Source organism: Oryza sativa, chromosome 3 (genome assembly GCF_034140825.1).
Source record: "Oryza sativa Japonica Group chromosome 3, ASM3414082v1".
NCBI lineage: Eukaryota > Viridiplantae > Streptophyta > Magnoliopsida > Poales > Poaceae > Oryza > Oryza sativa.
In genome coordinates this window covers 35,885,249-35,896,518 of record NC_089037.1, presented here as the reverse complement: position 1 = coordinate 35,896,518, position 11,270 = coordinate 35,885,249, and the positions used below count along the sequence as shown (strand labels likewise).

The window sequence follows — 11,270 nt, the reverse complement described above, 5'->3', positions numbered from 1 at the left end:
AATGCAAAAAAAAAAACTTTTTACGTAATTACCTGCTACATGATCTCAGCAACAATACTCAAGCATACATGTTATTATTCGAAGTTCTTGCATCCATTACCACAAGAAAACACTCAAAAAAACGTAAAGCAAAAAAAAAAAAGAATCTGGATCGAAAACCTTGGCTTTACAAGCGTCAAAATGGCATAGGATAGGATAGGATCACCGGTTGATATCGCCGTCGCCGCCGTAAGGTGTCCGGCCGCCGTCCGGCGAGTCACCAGCGGCGGACGAAGCGGTCCTTGATCCACCGGAACCCCCGGCGGAGCGACGCCTTGACCCTGGCCTCGACGGCGTAGGCCTTGTACGCCGCCACCCTCCGCCGGCGCTTCGCCTCCGGGTCGCCGGACCACCACGGCGTCGACGACGACGAGGCCACCGTCCTCTCGTCGCCGTCGCGCGGCGGCGCCGACCCGCCCCGGAACTCCTCGAGATCCCTCATGCGTTCCGTCTCTCTCTTTGAGTGCGCGTTTGCCGGCAACGACGACGAGCGAGGAGAGGAGCTTTTGGCAGCTCGCATATATAGGGGAGAAAATCAGGGAGAGTTTGAGGCCGGCCATGACGGCCTCAACGCAATACTCTCCCCGTCTCCCAGATTAGCCCTGAAATTGTCGTCGTCGACTAGTGCTTGGCACAGCTCGTGGAATTATTAGCCTTTGCAACCCTCAAAAAAACAATGGTTGACAAATTGATTAGGATTTGCATTGCATGGAGATTTCTATGTGTTTCTTCTCAGGTAGTAGATGGCACGCCGTCACGTTGGTTTTCATACGTGCAACATGTTGCAGTTAGGAGTTTTGACAGTTAAATTCACATGGTGCTTCTGGTAATCTGCTTGAAATATGGCAAAGTTGCAGACTTGCAGCTCAAATATATTTTTTTTTCTTTTGGTGTGTGATTGCCAGTAGTGGAGGAGCAGTCAGCAAGCGCGCCGTCCCGGCCGTAGCTGTGATTTGGTGGGCATTTCCGTGTGCTCGGCTCTTGGCTGGATGGAACAAGTCGCCCTCCATCCAATTACAACCAGATATCAGTTTGTTTCCGCAGCATATGTAACACTCAGAAAGTGAGAACCTCTTTTTTTTTTCTTGGAATGTACAAGGCACAGGTGCAAACTGATCTATCATCTCACTATGTTGATCAAAAGTAACCGAGATAAAAAAAACAATTTACATGCAAACACATGATGTTGTCTAATTCTAACAAAAAAATCTTTTTTTTTTTGCTCTTTCTCTTTTTTTCCCCCTCTTAAGTTCTACAAGTCTCCAATTTTCCTTTCCATCTTTACTCTCCCACAAAGGGTTACCTACACCGCTACACCAGACAACTTATTGGAGACAGGAAAAAAGTTAGCATGTAGGCTGATACAACCCCCGTACAAGAGGGCATTCATCATCATATCATCATACTCTATGTGCCATAGGCAGATGTGCTCAAGGCAGCTGAAAATTCAGACGGCAATGTTTCACTAACAAACATTTACAGTCATCTCCACGTACCGGAACGGGAGACGAAAAAACGGAAATCTGGATGCTCTACTTGTACGCAGCTGAGCCAGTTGCCAGCCTCCTCCATCAGCGAGGTGACACGCTGTCCTTGGGTCCCATCGGATGCCCAAATGGAGCTGCGAAGTTTGTAAGATGCCAGTCCAAAGGCAGGCAAAGATAGCTTGCCAGTTGCATTTGCGCAAGGGCTGATGCCACCAAAACCAGGGCATGCTGGTGTAGTGCTATCGCTATCTGCAAGAATGGGAATGTTAAGCAATCTATGCAGTATGTAACATATAAGTTGCATCTAGGTACAAACTATTTACACCTTCATAATTCATTAGGCATTAGAAGGTATTTACCCTTAGAAGGTGTTGCTAGGCAATGGAATGTCAAGAAACAGGCATCAAGGTCTTCCAACGTCGGCCCTGTTGGAATTCTATATATGGGGTACCTGCAATGGGAAGCACGAGGATGAAACCAGTAATGTATAGAATCATAGCAACACCATATTAGCAGTGATGCTCTTCTACACAGATTGTATGTCGTGCTGAATTTCAGCACAGTAGGCATGCCTGTTGTTAGGCATTGCAACTGGTAGGCATCCTCTGCGCGGGCCAGCACAGTTGGCAAATGTCATTATTCTCACCGTTGCAACAACATCATTCTAGTACTTATAAAACAAAAACGATGTCCACAGAAAAGGAAGTGCAATATTGTGGCACTAAAACTAGAAGCTATCAGACAATAAGACATGAGGTGAGCTCATGGCGGATAGTCTAATATAGTAATATGACCATTTTTTAAGCGGAAACAACATGAAAACATTGACTTCAAAATACTTCTTGAATCCCAACAGTTTGACAACAAGGGACACATCTTATCAACTGAATGAGGACATCTCACAATTGGAACATGGAAGTAGAACTTGAAGAAATAAAATAACCATACCATGCAACAGACATCCAACTGGATGGCAGCAGATCACAGCTTTTGAATGCCTTCAGAGCTGGAAATCTACTAGCAAGAATTGATACCTGAAGTTCATGCAGAGTATGATTATGTGGCTATGTGCATAAATGTTTGTAATAAGCATGGGTGTAAACAAAAACTCACCTTGTCTGTCAGAGGTTCTCTACAAAACGGGGGATCCCTCTCCATATACTGAAAGATTGGAGAACTTGCAGATGCATAACCATCAGCATCATCAGTTCGCAAACTACCATTTGCCATCCCATGTGTAGCTTCCACGGATGAGACTCTTAATCGGTCAACATCAGTTTCACTGCTACTCTCGCTGCTAGCATCCAGGTATTCCCCATCACTTTCATCCCCAAGGCGCCTTAAGTAAGCGAGAAAAATAAGTAGAGAAAGTTATATGCTATCAAGGAATCACCAAGATAATGAAAGCAACACTACTGAACAGGTAAGCTGTTCCTAACTATCTTCATGGTGGTCACTATGCCTAAGTAGAGGTCATCTAATGATAAAGCCATAAATTCACAGCTCGCCACTCTTTCAGTTTAACACAGATTTATTTATTTTTCTTCATTTATACATATGTTTGTCCACCAAGACTTATTGCAAAAGCAAGTTCCTGAAACTTCAGGAAGGCATGAGATAATTCCATCTATTAGAACCCAGGAAAACCAACCGAAGAAATAAAGTTGAGGAATTCTGTGTCTACCCTGTGCTTGTCTAATAACATCCAATGCATAAATTATTTATTTACATATAATTTGGCACGGCTGTAACAAACTGATATACTGGAGTAATTTCTTATTAGCCCAGTAGAATTTGATAAGTCCTGCAAACATATGAACACTAAAAAGCCTAAATAAACTGAAGTGAAACCAAAGATACAAACAAAGTGACCAGCTAGACATGTTGCCATATTGATGGTTTTTCTTTCACAATGGTTGACCTAGTGAAGGTTTTTCTTCCAAAAAGGAGAAATTCTAAAAATCAAAACTTGGCATTGGAGATAAAGATTGCTACCTGGTTCTTGAAACAGATCTTGATGGATCTGCATACAACTGGATAGCAGACAGATATGGCACGTAATACTGTGTTACAGAGTCACTGCCATTTAGCAACAGGGGAACGCCAGCTCCATAAGCACTCCACTCCCTGAAAGATTCCCAAAGATCTTCAAGGCAGAAATATGGTGATGTATTTGTACAATCACCAGTCCTCCACATTTTCAAGCTTGTCTGCAGAAGAACAAAGGTATTACAACCAAAAACAGCGTAACTAGAACCACGGCAAGATAGCTCGTTACTTCAATAAAAAGCTGTTTATCTCATCAGAACATTGTACAAACATCACTGCACGACTCAATAATCTCTCACAAAACTGATTCTAATGTTGTTACATCCTAAATCTGATTGGCATGAACACAAAACCACAGGGTATGAATTGTTTATAGATGAAAATTATAGCTACTGCAGTAATTAGGAAGTTAGGAGCTCAAGAAAGACACAATTTTCCATCTAGGATTATCCTGCAAAAAATATGCAAAGCCCCCCGATAGTGCTTAGAGCATAGATATAGCAACAAGCAGTGGGCAACCACAGTTTTATTGAGTTTTAGGTGACACCTCCATGTGTTCAGAAAAAAAAATCATAATATAAAAATCCTTCACTTCTCAAGGCAACAACACTTGAAAATAGTTTGCACCAAACAAAACAAGGATCCTCTTCCTAATTTAAAGAAAACTTGCTACTACACATCCACGATTACTATCATCAAGCGTCTTAAATGGCTGGTGACTATCAATCAGATCTTAAAATCAGCAGTCAAGCGCAAATTCAGAAACATGAGCCCTTCTGTTGATCACCACTAGAATGCTCAACAAGAATAGTTGATTTTCCCCTGAACTACAGTATCGAACTATTTCATCGATCCTACACCAATGAGTAGCATTTTCCCTTTGTAGTCACGACGCACTAGCTACACTTAAAAACATATTAATTAAAAATGGAAACAGAAGTATAGATATCAAAATTCGCTCGTTCTTCCTCATATCACCCAACATAACATGTCTAAGTTTCCGAAATTCGCATGCTGCACTCCTAAAATACCTTGGGCAGGTATTGGAAGGGCACGGAGGGAGTGGTGGAGGTGAGAAACCTCTCCAAATTCCCACTCTCCTCCACCGCCGTCACATTCACGTCAGCCGCGGTGGTCGTGGCAGTCGCTGTGGATGCCACGGAAGGCTTGGACGACGTCGACGAGGAGTCGTCCGAATCCACCCTGCTATCCCCGTCCGTCAGCACACCCGCGCCCACCGCCGCCGCAGCCACCACCGCCGGTGGCGCCGCGGCGGCCGCCTTGTGCCTCCCCGACCGCGGGGACGGCGACGGGGACAGTGAAGGGGACGTGGGGCTCCGCAGCCGCTGCTGCTGCTGGCGGCGGGAATGGGGAGGCAGGTAGAATCGTTCGACGCTGTTGCGGGAGGAGGAGGAGGTGGCGCCGCCGGAGGACCCCGCCATGGCGGCGGCGGGAGGGGAAGGGGGATCCGGTTAGGGTTTTCGGGGGGATTTGGGGATTGGGATGCTTAGGGTTAGGGTTTTGGTGGCTTTTTCCCCTTTTTTTAGAGGAGGGTTTGGATCTGAAGCGAGGAGCGGAGGGGAGGAGGAAGGAGGCGCAACGCAAGAGCGGAGCGGACGCACGCAGCCACACTCCTCTCCACTGTGCTGTCTGCCTGTCTTGTGTTTGCTTCTTCGCCTCCCCGTCGCTGGCCCTACTTCCATTTTCCGGGAGCATTGTTTCTCCCGTTTTTTTTTTCTCTATACCGTGTGATAGTGTCGAAATCAAAGGAATTTCTAATGCGTTCTTCCTAGTGGTTTGGTTCTTGGGATTTTTCGTAGCATGTCACAAAACATAGGGAAAAATATCTTTTAAATAAAAGCAACGGCAATACAGAGCTCTACCATGGATGAATAAAGAATGGTGTTATAAACGCTCTTCTGATTACGGTGATAGAAATGAGAGAATCATATTAGGAGTTAGCATAGAAATTCCTATGAGACGAAACGAGGATGTGGCAGCAAGGATAATATCATGGTACCTTATGGAGTCATAGCTTCCTCTCTTTTGATTTCGTTAGCAGACCTGAATATCGAGTAATGGCTACCTAACAAGACGGTATCGAGATTGAAGATGGGTGCGATGAGGAAGACGACTGTTACCGATTTGTGGGACCCATATAAATAAGAAGAGAGATATTTAAAAGTGGTGGCTAAGTTATTTCAAAGCGGTATAGCCCGGAAAATAAGGAGTTGACAAAAGCGACGTAGCCATCAATTGAACATTTGGCTTGATTGTCTTGCCGCGTGGATGGTGTAACGTGCTCAATTGTCATAGATTTTACCGTATTTATGTGACATCAAACATACGTACATGTGCCACTGCTATCTAGACATCAGCACTTGTATTTTTTTTGCGTCTTGTTCACAAACCCATCTTCTTCGACAATGGTAATCGCAACCAAAGCAAGTTTTTGTCAAATAATAGAAGAGGAATAACACAACAATACTAGGGAGTAGGGATAAGAAAAAGTCTGTGGTAAGAGCTGTGACATCATCGAAGCCATTGGCTAGATAATATGTAGGACATGATAAAGACATTAGAATGACACATATCTTTTTTGAAAAATCCCAGCAACAAAAATCAGAATAGTAAAGTCATACAAGGCGGCAACCAACGGTAATAAAGAACAAAGATAGCATAGATAGATGTTGGAGGTACAATAAGCATCTTGTGTAGCATAGCCAATGCCAGACGTTAAGAACTAAGGCATGTCATTAGGATAGGAGCAACAGTGATGAAACATGAGCAGAGTGGTCATGTGGGGAAGCACTATAAAGTGTAATATGTTAGTCACATTCACATCTCTCGTAGAATAGTAATAATCACCACTTAAGTAGTACGAAAGTATGGATTTCACTGGGAGTAGAAAAATATTTTGCGAACTAACATATCATAAAAAGTTAGTCGTAGAAAAAAATTTAATCCTAACTTATAAGGTGGAAACATCAATTGAAATCGATGGTCCCATACATACTACTTAAATATGGTTTAGATTTTGAATAATCAGATTCCTACGAAAAAGAATTCTATATAGTTAAGTGGAACGAAGAAACAACTCTCCTTATTGTAATACATAAGAATCGCATTCACTTGTTAAAATTTTGAAGGATTTTTAACATGAGATTCAACATGTTAAAAGATATCTTTTGTTTTTCCGTGCTCCAATTAAACAGTTATTCCTGTATTTTTTATGCTTTTTTTCATTCACGGGATTCAAGATGCTAAGGCACTGAAATTTTACAATTTTTCCATATTCATGATTTCCTATGTTCCAAAAATTCCGTGTCTCCAAGAAACGGCTAACGCATACTTGTAATCAGTAGCAAATCCTTAACAATAGTTACATAATTTAGCTATATTTTGATACTACCCAAAAAAATCGATGAGGATCACCCGATACCACAATGTTAGACATTTACCCAAAGGTAAAAGTATGTTGTCAACATAAATAGTACTCCCTCCATCACATAATGTTTGACGCAGTTAACTTTTTAAAACATGTTTGACCGTTCGTCTTATTAAAAAATTAAGTAATTATTAATTCTTTTCCTATCATTTGATTTATTGTTAAATATACTTTTATGTATACATATAGTTTTACACATTTCACAAAAGTTTTTGAATAAGACGAACGGTCAAACATATTTTAAAAAGTCAACGGCGTCAAACATTTAGGGAAAGAGGGAGTATTACAATACCATTATGTTTTTTTTTACATTACAATACCAGTGTGTTGTCAACATAAGAGCAAGTTTAATAGAATAGCTAACTATTAGCTCTAATTCATCTATAGCCAATCTAATAGTTTATTCAAACAATATTTATCTATAAACATATACTAAACCATTAACATATGATCTCACTTTTCATACACACCTTGTGTTGGAGTCCATAGTAGTATGTTTTCCTTCTCTCTTTTTTTTCTCTCCTCTACATATGTTTAATAGTTGACTTATAGCCTGCTATTGCACTTGTTCTAATTCAAGTCTTCATATACTGCCATGATTTACCAGAAGCAGGGGGAGCTTTCGGGAAAAAGAAAAGAGATGATCACAGCCAGCAAGTTCCCAAGCACCAGTGCACGACCACACGACCATCGGAGACCGTGAGCAGTAAAAACAGATTTCACCCACCGCACGGGGAGTGCCGCCGTCAAAGTGGCTGTCCATCGCCCCATCGCCAGCGGTAAAAAAAGCCGCGAATACGGGCGACCCATGCCAATGGCACACACAGACACAGTCACTCACACGGATGGACGGCGACACGTTCATGTGGCCGGCCACCTCTCGCATGCATCGCCTTGCCTCTCACTTGCCCATCCTTTCACCTCGTTCCTTTCCAAATCCATGCAAAATCTCACCCGGAGAAAGCAACGGTCTCCGCCTCCCCCCTGCTTCACAGTTTGTTTCCATATTTGGTACTCCTACTCCTACCAGGAGATTCTTCGATGGATGCATCATCATCACTTGGAATGTAGCACTAACAACAATGCCACTCACTCCCTCACTTGTCACCATCTCGGACACAGCAAAGGGGTGTGTGTGAGTTGTTTTTCTTCTTATTCTTCCACAAATAATGAGGTATCCACAACATCAGCAAAAATCATGAGCTCTTGCTGTCTTGCATGACAACAAAATGGAACAAACCAACCACCAGGATCACAAAGATGCTCACAAAAACATAATCAGCACCACTGTTATTAGTATTAGTGACACCAATCCATATCATTTCTTCAACAAGACAAGGAAAGTACTAAGCAGCAATCAAAGAATGATCCATCCATTATTGTGGCAACCCTCTCCTCTCAAAGGAGAAAACACACCAAACACCTCTTGTCAAAGCCTAGAACATCACAACACCATCCCATCCATTCCTAGTAAAAGCTACTACTGCTGCTAGTACGGAGTAGAGGATAGTAGTAACAGCACAACAGCGAAGACCCTGATCACGCCTGATGGAGAAACACAGGAACACCTGGGTGCTTGACTTTTCCCCTTCCAGGAAATTGCACGGATGTTGACCTGACTATTTGGGCTCACAACACCTGAAAATAGAATGATCTACTAGTTGCCATATCATTGCTCAAAACCAAGAGCTAAACATAGCAAAACCCAACAGATCTACTAGTATACAAAGCAATAAACGGAAACAAACCATCCATGATCACATCATTAACAACAGATCAATCAACAGATACAACACCAGCACATCATAGATCCGAGCAGCACAACAGCCACGGGAGAACAAACCACAAGTTGAGCTGAATAATCAACCATGCTGTCATCATCAGCGGTAAGTAAATCAGTCAACACTGTGTGCAGATCATGCAATAAGAGACACCTGGGAGGCAAAGATTCTTCAGCTGAAAAACTGCATTACTTGGTGCAGATCCAGGAGCTAATCTCTTGCAAAGAACAAGAGAAAGAAGATGGATCATAAGCTCTTTCTTACATTGCAACGTTACACGCTCTACTAAAAACACTACTAGTAACATTACAGCTAGGCAAGAACAAGTAACAGTAACAGGAAGAACAGCAGCTACTACATCATCATCATCATTATTAACTTGGCTTCCACTTTGATCGAACTAATTAGCTGGAAAAACTAAGCAGGGGAGAAGAAAAAAAAGGGTAGAGATCTGTCTAGTCTCTCCCGGTTGAGATCATGCATGTTAAGCAAGCAAATCACTCTTTCCCATGGCTGCCTCCTTTCCTCTGCTTCTCTCTCTCTTGCTGTTGCTAGGTGGGTAGGTAGGTAGGGTGGTGGTTCAGGCGTAGATGACTCCGGAGGAGAGGGCCATGAGGAGGATGGCCGCCTTCTCCTCCTCGCCGAGGCGTCTCCTCCGCCGCATCCGCCGCCGCTGCTTCAGGACCACCTCCTTCCCGAACCCCACCATGCGGAGCTCCATGGTCACCTCCTCCCCTCTCTCCCTCTTGCTCTTCTTCTTCTCCTGCCGCTCCGCGCCGCCCTCGCCGGCGTCGAGCCCCAGCGCCTCCCGTCTCTTCTTCCGGTACCGGATCCCGCACGCGTTGCACAGCGACTGGATCAAAGCAAAAAAAAAAACACAGATCGGGCGGATCAACCACCGAAAACCCAGGCGAAAAAAATGCACAGATCGAGAAAGGGAAGAGCAGGAGGAGCAGATCGGATCTCATCTCACCTTGGGGCCGGAGGGGCCGCCGCGCCAGAGCGGAGTCTTGGTGGTGTGGCAGTCGGTGCACGCCTTGGGCTCGCCGGAGGCCGTGCGCTCGTCCGGATCTATCGACCCACTCCCCTGCAACCCACAGATCGAGCGTCAAAAAACCACCCAGCCAAGGCGCCATTCCAGCCACAGATCGAGCCCCCCAAGAACCCACGGATCGGAAGCTTCACCTTCTCGACCGACGAGGAATCCATCTCCGGCGCCAGGATCGGCGGATCTAACACCCCGGAAGCCGCAGCACTCCCCCTCCTCCCACACCTCCGCTCAGCCGCCGCTCCGCAACACCCGCGCACACCGCGCCGCAGACACGGCTGGTGCTCTGCCGCCGCCGCTCGATCCGCGGGCAGATCTCCACTCCACGGATCTACTACTACCAGAGAGAGCAATCTAGCTAGCAAGCTAGGGTTAGCACCGGCTACTGGGAGGGAGCAGTAGGGGTTAAGGGGCGGGAGAAGCAAGGAGGAGGAGAAGAAGAGGGAATGGTGGTGGTGGAGGATGAGGTGGTGAGGGTGAGAAGAAAAAGGGGGAGGGATTTGGATTTAGATCTCAAAATGGAGGAGGGAAGAGGGGAGCGAGTGGAGGGAAACAGAAAACCATGGAGGGAAAGCTGGTGAAATTGGGCGCGTTTATGTATGCACTACACACACACTCTACTCTAGGGTTGTTTCTGTTCTGTCTGAGGGGTTTGTTTGGTTTGGTTGAGTGATGATGATCTATGGAAGGTTTTAGAACAACCAGGATCATCGTCCATCACCTGAAGGCCACGTGTGTTAGTGTGTCTAATAATTTTCACTTGTGCTAGCACATGGTTTATTTGATAGGCTCGTGTTTTACTATGCTGTTGTAGTGTTTTATTTGAAGATATTTGTTGGGCCTATAAACGATAGTGAAGTTGTTAATATTGATATAGATTATTTAACGGCTAGCGACATGATATGAACAGAAATAAGCTACTTATAAATTTATACATATACAGATATGATTTACAAGCGTCTATTTAAAATATACTTAATATAGTACAAACAATAGAAATATGCATATAACTTTTTTCTAAAATCAACATAAATCAATCAAATTCATCATGAACTTTTTTATGGACAATGGTCACAGTAAAAAACAAATGCCATCTACTGGAGTAGTAGTATGAGAGTTACTCTGACGATTCTTTTTCTTCTTCTTCTTCGGCTATGTTTAGTTCCACGCTAAAATTAGAAGTTTAAAGAGATTGAAACGATGTGAGAAAAATTAAAACATAGTATAGAAAAATTTGATGTGAGAGGTTAAAAGTTTGAAAACAGATCCTTCTTCTTCTTCTTGTGTCGCAAGCAAGCAAGACAAGCCATCTATAGCTCGTACGAGGCTATACCAGGCCTAACCAGGCCGCGGCGGCGGCAGTTCTCATCTCGTCTCGGCGAGTCCACTCCAACACTCCACTTCACTCCCCTCCAGGC

General features: G+C 44.0%; 3 protein-coding genes across 3 annotated transcripts; all 3 read right to left on the bottom strand.

Moving 5' to 3' along the window:
• Window positions 1–45: 45 nt before the first annotated feature.
• On the bottom strand, window positions 46–531 carry LOC4334670 (uncharacterized). The gene has a single exon (XM_015776224.3). It carries the CDS (start codon window positions 479–481, stop codon window positions 257–259), a length of 225 nt encoding a protein of 74 aa, XP_015631710.2. The 5' UTR covers window positions 482–531; the 3' UTR covers window positions 46–256.
• A 694-nt stretch (window positions 532–1,225) lies between these two features.
• On the bottom strand, window positions 1,226–5,242 carry LOC4334669 (uncharacterized). The gene is made up of 6 exons (XM_015772681.3): window positions 4,607–5,242; window positions 3,522–3,736; window positions 2,640–2,865; window positions 2,475–2,560; window positions 1,886–1,977; window positions 1,226–1,775 (listed from the first exon to the last, which is right to left on the bottom strand). Exons 1-6 carry the CDS (start codon window positions 5,015–5,017, stop codon window positions 1,522–1,524), a joined length of 1,284 nt encoding a protein of 427 aa, XP_015628167.1. The 5' UTR covers window positions 5,018–5,242; the 3' UTR covers window positions 1,226–1,521.
• A 3,729-nt stretch (window positions 5,243–8,971) lies between these two features.
• On the bottom strand, window positions 8,972–10,416 carry LOC4334668 (GATA transcription factor 16). The gene is made up of 3 exons (XM_015776493.3): window positions 9,990–10,416; window positions 9,778–9,891; window positions 8,972–9,657 (listed from the first exon to the last, which is right to left on the bottom strand). Exons 1-3 carry the CDS (start codon window positions 10,011–10,013, stop codon window positions 9,385–9,387), a joined length of 411 nt encoding a protein of 136 aa, XP_015631979.1. The 5' UTR covers window positions 10,014–10,416; the 3' UTR covers window positions 8,972–9,384.
• Between the last annotated feature and the right edge of the window lie 854 nt (window positions 10,417–11,270).

Bases quoted from the DNA above. Each gene is read 5' to 3' on its own strand.
- LOC4334670 (XM_015776224.3), bottom strand. From the start codon at position 481: ATGAGGGATCTCGAGGAGTTCCGGGGCGGGTCGGCGCCGCCGCGCGAC.
- LOC4334669 (XM_015772681.3), bottom strand. From the start codon at position 5,017: ATGGCGGGGTCCTCCGGCGGCGCCACCTCCTCCTCCTCCCGCAACAGC. The intron at 3,737-4,606 runs GTATTTTAGGAG...GTTCTTCTGCAG, and splicing joins CCTTCCAATACCTGCCCAAG to ACAAGCTTGAAAATGTGGAG. The intron at 2,866-3,521 runs GTAGCAATCTTT...CGCTTACTTAAG, and splicing joins AGATCTGTTTCAAGAACCAG to GCGCCTTGGGGATGAAAGTG.
- LOC4334668 (XM_015776493.3), bottom strand. From the start codon at position 10,013: ATGGATTCCTCGTCGGTCGAGAAG. The intron at 9,892-9,989 runs GTGAAGCTTCCG...TGTGGGTTGCAG, and splicing joins ATTCCTCGTCGGTCGAGAAG to GGGAGTGGGTCGATAGATCC. The intron at 9,658-9,777 runs GTGAGATGAGAT...GCTTTGATCCAG, and splicing joins GCGGCCCCTCCGGCCCCAAG to TCGCTGTGCAACGCGTGCGG.